Genomic DNA, 11,535 nt, shown 5'->3' on the forward strand with positions numbered 1-11,535 from the left:
AGGTGTGACCTGATCACAATCTTTAAGTATTACCAAGGGGACCCAAAAGAAACTTTGTATCCCCTAATAAAATTCCTCGGAAAGTCCCTGAATTATGTGGTCACAAAAATGCTAATCGAGTATACTACTTCCACAAATGCTGCTAGCATTATGGTAAAATTGTGTGTATTTGAATCAAGACGCTACAGAGGTAAGCATTCATAGAATTGCTCCTATCAAGCGCTGTATCTCATAAAAAATAATAATAAGCTCTTACTAACTTTGTCTCGAGTTCAATTGGCAATCCTAAGATAATCAACCTCGTGATCCTGCACAGTCACTTATGAGAAGGAAAACTAGATGCGATGATTGATTGCCCATTCAGGGACCCTAGTACATTATTAGGAATAAACGTGTGAAATACACCCAGGAAAATGAGCTATACCTTACAAATAACATTAATTACCTAAGAAAAATTGACGTCATACTTCTAAACTGAGATGGAATTCACTCAGACGAGCGCAGAGAGGAAAACTGCTGATAGAATGAGACCAAGCACTAAGAGAGCTGGTACGAATTTCATACCCTCACACTTGCGTGCGCCAGCTTCTTGTCGCACCTTTTAGTAATGCGTCGGATGGCTTCCTGTGCCATTCTCTCATTGCATCCTTGCGTCCGAATGAATTTGTGCGCCAGCATCATATCGCACCCATACATTTTGCATGGATGTGTGCGCCAGCTTCTCATTGTACCTTTTCATTCGAACGGACGTGTAAATTATCCCCCTGTTGCACCATTACGTTCGTATGAATGTGTGCATCAGCGTTCGGGTGAATGCGTGCGCCAGCATCTTAGCGCACCCTGATGTTTGGTTGGATCCGTACGCCAGCTTGGCGTTGAATGTGGGTCGCTGGAGAAACCTTGTGCGCTAGCAGAATGTAAACACAGCGAGATGAACATTTAAAGAAACGTCTCTGTTGTGATGTCGTGTTCAGCATAATTTTCACAGTATGGGAGAAACAGTGCCAGGAAATCTCATCCCAGAATGGGCGGACTTGGACCCAAGTACCCTAAGTGAACCTGTCAAAACAATAGAGGTAATATATTCTGTACGGTAAGCCCAACATGTGTGTTTGGATGAACATTTGCTTGTATAGGTTGTCCAGTAGGGTAACTGAACTAGGGGTACCGACGGCACTTGTGACTGACTGAATGATTTGAATGATTGTGACTGACTGAATGAATTGAATGATTGTGACTGACTGAATAATTTGATATACATAAATGGTAAAGATATTTACATATCTGCCTCTTATCCATCATTTCCAGAGTATATGATTATTTATCGAGTTTTATGGGAGTAATAATTTAACCATTGGAATGTTGAGTATGGTAGAGAATCGTTAGTAATTATTTAGAAAAGCCCCATATTGCCATTAGCATTAATTAATTGTGTTCAGCAATGTTTGAGGAGGTTTTACATTACCCTCTAATTTTTAGACTGAAATAAGTTGCGGAGCATGATTAGGAGCACTATGATTTACTGGCCGTTATTTAAAAAGATGATAAGGCTTATATAGTAAAAGGGTAATTTATCAAAATATATACATCCGTATGTTCTAGTTGATAGAATGTAATGAAATTGGTACCAAAAACCAAAAGAATCTTAAGACTCTGTAGAAGTCACTTAAAGTATGGGTTTAAATCCATAGCACCTTACTCCCACAATATCTAGACTCCTCAAAGTGCACAGGGTTTTGAATTAGAGGGAACTGTGGGTTGAGAGCACTACGTGCCAGCTGTTTAGAGTGCTAGGGACTGACTGATACTGCTTCCGTCAAGATCCATCAACTAGAACAGGAGGAATGCCTACAGCATCCCAAAGTAACTTGTAAATGTCCTCGTGCTATGGACGGCTAAAGGTGTACCTCCACCTGGCTTTTTTTTGGATTGCTTAGAGCTTTATTTGATTTGTAATCTGATGTAGAAACTGTTTACAAACTTTATAGAAGGGTAAAATATTTTATAATGTACTGCACCCTTTTGTTAGTTATGACCCACATAACACTTGTTTTTAGCTATACTGTTGCCTCCCTCACCACCCCATCCATAAACAAGTTTAACATCCATGGTGACTTCACATACCCTTGCCACAAACAAACCTTCACCTCTCTTCATACTCATATGCATACCTTATACTCTTGATAAATATTTATTTCTCACAACCTCTAGCAGGTTTTCTCACACACTATATGTTTGTAAGACGCTCCATGATAAATCTCCATCAGCTATCTCCAGATCCAGACATCCTTCCGTTTCTCTTAGTATTTCACACATTCTTTAATATCAAACACCTGATCAGCACATCCTTTACCACTTCTGAAACCACAATTTCATGTACATTGTACCAGGGGACCCCAAAATTAATTCTTACACTTGTGCCCCCGTTCACTAGGGCTAGCCTTGTTTTTGTTAACTGCAGTATCAGACATGTGAAAATTTATTTCAGAATATTGGAGAATCTCCCTCTCACAGAGTAAGCATTGTTTATGAGGACTGCTGTTGTCAAAGGGTTAATACAGTGCTGAACATTAATCAACAGAACCAGTGAAAAATCTCATCTGACCTTCCGTATCCACTGATATTTACCATAGTATTCATATCTTTTGAAAATCAAGGGATGGTTATGGTTGCCATTTGTAACCTGTTGCTGTGCATTGTTTAATTTCATGTATTGTGACTACAAATGGATTCCATTACATATTTACCAGTGGGATATCTTACAGCTGATGTTGGAGTATTTCAAAATCATATTGAAATGTAAGGCAAATGGCTTAATTTTTAGTGTACTTGCATGACTGTATTAGCAAATTTTTAACTTTACCCTTTAAAAGAAACAAAATAGTTTGATAGATTTTTTTTAACCCCCAAAAACTTCCAGCAAGAATATCAGAGGTGGGCAGCAATGTTAGATGGCTAGTCAGCATCCATACTCCTTGCTCATTATTTCTGACTTAATGTCCATATCTGGGTTAAGTTGAGGTAGGCTAGGGATGGAAGGCCTTTGGGGCAAAGTCCGTATCTAATGTTGACTGATTTGATTGAATAAACAGTATTTTTCCAGCACTTGAACATGCCCTCATTCATTCATTGGACTTGCTGAAATTTTTAATGAAACTTGGTATCGATATCACTGTTTTCTTTCACCCCAAGTAATTCCCATTTTTCATAATGCTAACAACTTTCTTTCTGTAGGTTTTAGTTGAAAGATTGCTAATGAGGTAGGGCAACAAAAATTAGTAATTACTAGTCCTGGATGTGTATGTTAGATTTTCATAGGTTTTGTTGATTTAACTTAAAGTTCAGTATTATTGGTGAAATATACTATCTTGTATGTACCATCACATGGTCAAGCATGCGATGGAATTTGTTCCTGTGTACATAAACATGAACAATACCCAACAACTGGTTGCAGTTGGCAACAATGATAATCATATATTTTTCAAATGATTTCAAAAGTAAGGTGAGGTTTTTATGGGCTCTGATGACCATTTACTTGATTTCTACGAGGGCATCACTTACATTAACATTAATGAATCAGTCATTTTTTCTGATATTCATAACCCTCACCAAAGTCCACATATAATATTTTGAAATCAAGTATAAAGCTCAGAACCATGACGTAATTTTCATTTAATTTTCTTAGTATTACGCACAGCACCATTTAAGAGCAACATCATATTACATCTGAAGGTATTTTCAATGTGTAGCTCAACTAGTGATTTACCTCTTATCCTGTGATCATGAATAACACCATGGTGGTAAAGTACAAGTTCAAAGGGCAGCACTTTGTTACCTTTAACAAATGAGTGATATTATTTTCTAAAGGTAGCTACAGTACTGAAAAGATGAGTAAGAGCTGATAAAAGGTCAGATGAAAGAAGTAAGTGATGGGTTACTTGCAGACAAGAGATGTCTTACTGGACATATCATTGATTAACAGCAATTCTTGAGTTGCCTTGCATTATATTTCCAGAGGACCTGTATGATAGTTAATTAATTTGTTCTTTTTTCTTCAGAAAAAATTCCACAGATTACTTGAGTCATGCCATATTATAGTGTCTGAATATGCTTGCTGAACTGAAATGTTAATGCATATTGCGTAGTTTCAGTTATTACATATTAATCCAGAATGTCCATTTTTTGTACAGGACAAATGGAAATTAGTACCAGCTTTTCTGCGTGTTAAGGGTTTAGTGAAGCAGCACATCGATTCCTTCAATTACTTCATTAATGTCGACATTAAGAACATTGTCAAAGCTAACAGCAAGGTCACCAGTGATGTGGACCCACTGTTTTATGTTAAGTATGTTACTTCAGTATGTTTTCTTTCATGACTAACTGTCAACTTATGTTGTAAGTAATGTGAACAATGTAGGCCCTGGATGAGTACATTGTTTTCTGTTATAGTACTCATTGCACCCTTCATTGGTAATAGTTTACTATCTTCTGTAGCTATCTTGCTAACAGGGAACTATTTTCAGGTGTAAAGTAGAAGGCATAGTATCCAGTCTGCACTTGAAAATAGTAAGAGATGCACTGGATAGTGTAATTTTTAAGTATCCAGTGTACTGTTGGATATTTTCAGCTATCTGACCAGATAGGCAAATGGTTGAAATTTCAGCAAGAATGAATAATAAAAATGAAATATTGTAACATCACAAAATTTTTTATGAAAAGTCTGTTGATGTCACTGCATTTTTTGAGCTAGAAATTTTCAATGTAGTACTAGATATATTTAATGATGATAATGAAAAGTACAGAATCTTGTTTTTTTTTAGAAACAATGGTACATAGTGAAACTTTATATAATATTTTTCTGTTATTGAATATCATGGTACAAAGTTTCCAAATGTTTGAGTTATGTTACTTTTATAATATGATTTGAATTTTTATTGTTTATAAAATTTGATATTACCTATTAATTGATAATATTTTCTACCCCTGTACTGGGGCATTTCTTAATTTAGGGGCTCCGTAGTGTAAGGATTAACCCTCTCAGTTGACTGGACCTTAACATAGTCTCCAGATTTAAGATTTGTATGTCCAGGTTCTTCATACATATTCTGAACATCTTGTATGTGGTCTCCATGTAACATTATAACCATGGGTAACCACAAATAGTTTTATCACATCCACTGTCAGTGATACCATTACCAAAAGATTCTCCCAAAGACACAGTAGCTGCTCTGTTGAAAGTAACATTACAATTTGTGAAGAGTGATAAATCTTCTCTTGCAGCATTGTTCTCAGAAGCTGTACTTTCCATAACTTCATAACTATCTGGACATTTGCTAGCCTAGAGAAAGTGGGATCCACGAACAGAACTTGAAATTACTTTTCCAAATGGGTTTCTTGAGTTTTTTCTTTGGACAAGCGCCTGAATTTCCTGAAGTGTTCAGTTCTTGACCTGTGACTCAGCACCATGCATTGGGGTGAGATTCCATCTACTACTTCCTCTTCCATGTCTGAATCATTTTCCACACCATTTATGACTGTCTCAACCTCAGTCATTATGTTGAACATAAAAGTATTCTTTCTATCCTTCATGTTAACATTCAAATGAAGGCTCTATTTCTATAGTAGATGATAAAGCAGAATATGATATTTCATTTGCATTTTTAAAGATGTTCTCTAATTGAAGCTCCATATCATCATATGTCAGTGCAGGGAGTGTTTCTCTGGTAATTTGCTCATGATTATCATTTATGCTGCCCACCTGCTGTTATCAGTAGCCTGGGTTCATCCCTCAGGCAAGCAGTGATAATTTTTTTAATTTCTAGATAAGTTTTCAGTATGTACTAAGATCCCATATGCAGTTTCAAGTTTGTAATACTTAGCCTTTTGATACAAATGCTCAGGTGCATTATCAATTTTGCTCATCTCGTGTGGCCTCCAGTAAATTCAAAATTATCGCAAGCATCAAGTGCAGCATTATCTTTATCTATTTATAGTTCAGGTGCAAAGTATCATTTCCATCTTCCTTACCCAAATCTTTAGGGGAAATCTTGTGAGCAGCATCAGGAAAGCTCAAAACCTAGCTTATTTTTGCCAGAAGTAAAAGCATATCAAACAGACATTTCATGTTTCCATGCACTGTAAGAAAGATCTTTCTTCATTGATGGTGGAGCTTTGAAGTCAACCTTTTTCATGACTATATGCTATATTTTCATGTATTTTTATCAGCACTTATTGTCATAACCTAAACTACCACAGACTGCTACTGTTCTTAAAGTTCCTGTTCTGAGATCTTGTTATGAAAACAATCTATAGCAATTAGTAAGTTTTGATGTTTATGGTTATATATTGAATAGCCCCACACTTTGTGTCCAGTACACTTAAAACCATCCGAAATACAGAGAAGAGTTATGCAGATTACATTTGAAATATGAAACAGTGAAATGGCATAATTTGAAATATAGATAACAGAATAGCAGGTACAACAAATACTTATCCCAGAACTTGTTTGATATACTTTTTCATGTTTACAGTCTTCTTTCTTTCATACACATTTGCATGTGATCATATTTTCAGATACATGGATGTTAGAGTTGGTAAGCCAAATATTGAGGAGGGAATGAACATCGCCACTGAAACAGCACCTCATGAATGTCGACTACGAGACATAACATACTCTGCTCCCATAATGGTAGATGTGGAATACATGAGGGGGGACCACCGAATATTCAGACGAGATATTCCCATAGGTCAGTCCAACTGTTTTTCATAATAAGTTGTAAGATAGTTCTGTAAAGATATGCTCCATAACCCTAAGACTACTGAATTAATTTTCAGCTACATTCCAAAGGAGTGTGAAGTCTCCAGTAAAGTATGAAAATGATAATTGGTCCTTTCTTTACAATGGTAATTTTCTTATCAAAGAAAAACCACAAAGTTCCCGTGCCTGGCATTAGTATTTCTTAAAAACAACATATGATAGCAAGGAAAATGGAAATTGAAAATCATGTATTAATGGTCTGACAGCTGCAGCATGATGTCAGCTTCCTCATCTGTAACTGATTTCTTACTCCTTATGATCATAATGATGAACAAATTGTAAAGGGTGTGAAAAAGAAAATTAAAAGGCTGGAATTACAGGGATACTAAATGGGCCTGCTTTGTCAACTTCTGAGCACTTATGAAAATTATTTCATATCATCATTAACACACTGTTAATGATAAGTGAATTGTAAAAGCCTTTTTTGTCTGTTTTCCTGGTGCTACCTCACTGAAGCAGGGGGTAGCGATGCTACATCCTGTGGGGTGGGGTAGCAACAGGAATGGATGAAGGCAAGCAAGGATGAATATGTACAAGTGTATATATGTATATGTCTGTGTGTGTGTCTGTATATGTATGTGTTTGTTGATATGTATGAATGTGGGCGTGTATGTACATATATGTCTATATGAGTGGATAGGCTGTTCTTCGTCTGTTCCTGGTGCTACAGCGATTATGTATAATAATAATGTGGTATACCGGGGTCGACGTGCTGTCAATGAATTGAACCAGGGCATTTAAAGTGTCTGGGGTAAACCATGGAAAGTTTTGTGGGGCCTGGACGTGGAAAGGGAGCTGTGGTTTCGGTGCATTATACATGACAGCTAGAGACTGAGTATGAATGAATGTGGCCTTTGTTGTCTTTTCCTAGTGCTACCTCGCGCACATGCGGGGGGAGGGGGGTTGTCATTTCATGTGTGGCGGGGTGGCGACGGGAATGAATAAGGGCAGACAGTATGAATTATGTACATGTGTATATATGTATATATCTGTGTGTGTATATATATGTATATGTTGAGATGTATAGGTAAGTATATGTGCTGTGTGTTGACATGTATGTATATACACATGTATGTGGGTGGGTTGGGCCATTCTTTTGTCTGTCTCCTTGCGCTACCTCGCTAACGCGGGAGACAGCGACAAAGTATAATAAATATAAAATATAATAATAATAATAATTAATTAATTCATGCATTATGATACATAACACACACAGCATAGCTTCACATTATACCTTCAGTTGATTATGTAAATATCGGTGAAAAAGTTAAAAGTGAAAAGAGAAATGAGTGGTGGTTGTCAGCTGACTAGGGGCAGCATCTTATGATTTCTTGGTTGGGTTGGTAATCCATATGGGATGTACAAACTGTTTTGTGTAAGCTGTGGGCTTTATTTGTATTTTGTGGTGAGACGGGAGATTGTGTAGAACAATGTAAGTCATAAATCACTGCTAAAGGGTCAAGTTATACAGGTATTCAAAACAATCAAAGGCTACAATAACTTCGATATAAGGCTTGATTTGTGTAATTTTACTCATTGTGATAGATACAAACTTCTTGGGAAACATTTAACCTCAAAAGAGATGAAATGTTGACATGAATGCTTTGTGTGAGTGGTTGAAAGTACTACCATAGATACTTGTGCCTCCTGAGTCACATGGAGCAGTGTGCAAATTTTCACTTTAATATATCTGTATGACTTTGTAGTCTTACCATACTGATCTGTGAGTTTTTGACATATTCCTCCATCACAAAGAACCTGGAAAGGTCCCAGTTGTCTGTTGCTGTTTGATTTCCAATGTATTTCTTTATGCTCTGTGAATAGAATCATGAATTTATGTGTCTGGAATACACCCCATGTTATGTAATGTTGTAGCTATCTAATTCTTAGAAGTAATCTAAGGATATGGGGCTGTTTGAATAGGAAAATATACTGGTAAAGACTAAAGATATAAGCAAAACTTGAAATTTGCAGTCTTGATAATAACAGGAGTTATACTACCCTATATTGACTTTGTGAAATAGCTATAAATGAGTAACATCATGTTAGTGTGACAGTTGTCAAGGCATTTTATCCCTACATCTTTCAAACAGTTCACTGAATATTTCCTCATTCATGCAGTTGAAAGCCATTTTGATGTTTAACAAATGTGGGACTCTGGTGACAGGTTAAGGAAAATGTTGACTCCCAGGTCCTTCTGACATACAGAATCCTGAAGCTATTTATGCTAGATATCATATTGAGGCCTGGTTTCACTGTTCTGTCCTCATTACTTTACATTTGCTCAGGTTGAATTTTATCAACCTTGTTTCTGACTAACCCAATTAAGTTGTATGCAATGTGATTGTGAGATTGTGTGCACATGAAAGGAACTTCATGCTGGTGGTGTTTGCTGGAGGTAATGGGAGGTCATGTAGGAAGAGATTGAAGAGGGTTGGAGAAAGAACTGCTCCTTTTGGAAATCCATTGTAGAGTTCACAGTTTTTAGAAGTGAAGCTATTATGAGTGACTTTGGCATAGTGGATGGCCATGAAATTGGCCAACCCCTTATTTTTGTGGAGGTTTGGGTCAATTATCTTTTGTGTGATGATGCGTCGGGATGGTTTCAAATGCTGTGTTATAATCTGAAGCAACTGGTGTTGTGCAGGATGGGGGCTGTGGCTGGTTAAAGCCATGTAGGATATGTTGTATGTGGTCATTGTTTAATGTGGTGGTTTAGTGGGTGAGTGTGAAGCCATGTTGTGTAGGGTGTGGCATATATCACTTGTCCATTGTGGATCATTTTTTTCACATTTTGGATACTGAAGGAGTGGGAGTTAAGTGGCTCAGAGGGCTTTGGGATTGATATTAAGTTTCCAAGCTTCCAGAAGTTAGAGATTTTTTATTTAGCCAGGGGTGGTTAAAGATATCTCAAAGTGCATAGCTTGCAACAGGGTCCAAGTGTTTTATGTTAAGAGTTTGATATGTTGTCAGGTCTTGTTACAGGAGAGTTCTTTAAGTTTTTAATTGTAATGCTCCTGTCAGAGGGAGTGAAGGGTTGGTGGATAGTAGTCTTTAGATAAAAAAAATTTTGTGTAGAATTTTCATTACTTTTATGATTAGGGTTGAGGTTTATTTGTGAGTGACTTTTGAGTAACGTTTTGTGGGTAGGTGTTCTTTGGGAGAGGGAATATAATTGGAATGAGTCAGAAATCTGTCATGAGTGGGGGCTGGGTTGGTGCCGTAAGTGTGAATTTTCTTTGATGTAGATAAATTTCTTCATACTCATTTGCTCATCCCTCACTTTAGTGGGTAAAGCCAAGAAGACGAAAACAGTGGCCTCATTTGCTCACATCTGCTTTGTAGCCATTATGAGTAATGCACCAAAATCAAAGGCCACCATCTATGGCCAAGCCCCTCAGGACAATTCCATTGTTTCCCCTGACCACTACATGTTACCCCCACATACCACATCATTCCAGTTTACTCCCTCCCATACATGCCTTTCATCCTCTTGAATATTCAGGCCCTAACACCTTTTGGTGCACTGTACATAACAGCTGGAGGATGTTTGTATGCAAGTGAGACCATTAATCATCTGTGCTTGCAACTATCTCACTAAGTGAGAAATGGCAACTAGGTATGAAAAAATTAAGATATTCATGATTTAAGTTATCCAGAGGAGATACCTTTTTTTTCTAGGCTGGCACTTACAAAGTTAATCTCACCACTCAAATGAGCTGTATGTAGTTTGCATAAAATCTGGTTGCCGACAGGTTTTCAAAATGTGTGGATTCTAAAGGATATGGCATTCCAAATGTCCAGGTTTGGGAGCATAAAGTGTGATATAAAGTTTGTGATGTCACTTTATATAACATCCAAGTTTTATTGCAGATGGTATATAATTATCTTATGAAATAAAATGAAAGTTTATTATGATGAATTCACACATTATATGGACACTGTTATTGTAGTACAATGGTTCTTTATTTCCATAGGACGCATGCCTATCATGTTGCGTTCATCAAACTGTGTTCTGTCAGAGTGTCGTACTCATAATGACCTGGCCAAATACAATGAGTGCCCTCATGACCCAGGTGGCTATTTCATCATCAAGGGACAGGAGAAGGTGAGTTAATGTATTTGCTGTTTAGTAGACAAAATCAGAACTTAGTTTGTGTGAAGGTAGTTTCAGTTTTGTGACTGATACAGTGAAATTAGGTATCGCTGTCATGGAAACTGCATACAATTTTTTTGAGGGCATATTCGAGAAGAACCTTTGACATTTATAGCAGTTAATACTATCTGCATGAACTTTATTTCTGTGCTCTGAATTTGTGTGGTTGAAGAAAATTTGACTTATCATCATATCAGACAGTTTATATTTTGGTTCAAAAAGATGTTTCAAACTGATTCTTTTGTTTGCAAAGAAATATAAGCTGGTTTTCATGACTTCAGTAATGGTTACTGGTTTAGGCACTTTGGTTTAATTTGATAATGGAGAGTTTTCAAGTAAGAAGTTTTGTATGAATGGAATCTGCAAACAGTAAGGAAATGTAGGTAAAGTTTAAATCAATTTTATTATGAGAGTATGTTGACAAGTTAATTGAATGATGTTACCTGATCCTATGATTAGATTTAAACTCTGAACTTGGATGCATATAACACAGCAAGTAGCATTTGTATTACAATAATACGTAATAGAGTATATGTTAATATTATTAGCATTATTAAACGGT

General features: G+C 36.7%; 1 protein-coding gene across 2 annotated transcripts in view; it reads left to right on the forward strand.

The window, feature by feature from the left end:
- Positions 1 to 752: 752 nt before the first annotated feature.
- The window catches only part of Polr3B (RNA polymerase III subunit RpIII128), a 79,161-nt gene continuing 68,378 nt past the window's right edge, over positions 753 to 11,535 (forward strand). Inside the window, exons 1-4 of one of the 2 annotated variants that reach the window (XM_071676248.1) lie at positions 753 to 1,076; positions 4,191 to 4,345; positions 6,574 to 6,746; positions 10,795 to 10,925. In XM_071676248.1, the coding sequence (XP_071532349.1) occupies positions 990 to 1,076; positions 4,191 to 4,345; positions 6,574 to 6,746; positions 10,795 to 10,925 (546 nt within the window). In that variant the 5' untranslated portion in view covers positions 753 to 989. The remainder of the gene's footprint in view (positions 1,077 to 4,190; positions 4,346 to 6,573; positions 6,747 to 10,794; positions 10,926 to 11,535) is intronic. The other variant, XM_071676247.1, reaches the window with a different exon arrangement.

The sequence above is a fragment of the Panulirus ornatus genome, chromosome 22 (assembly GCF_036320965.1).
Source record: "Panulirus ornatus isolate Po-2019 chromosome 22, ASM3632096v1, whole genome shotgun sequence".
In the NCBI taxonomy this organism is placed as follows: domain Eukaryota; kingdom Metazoa; phylum Arthropoda; class Malacostraca; order Decapoda; family Palinuridae; genus Panulirus; species Panulirus ornatus.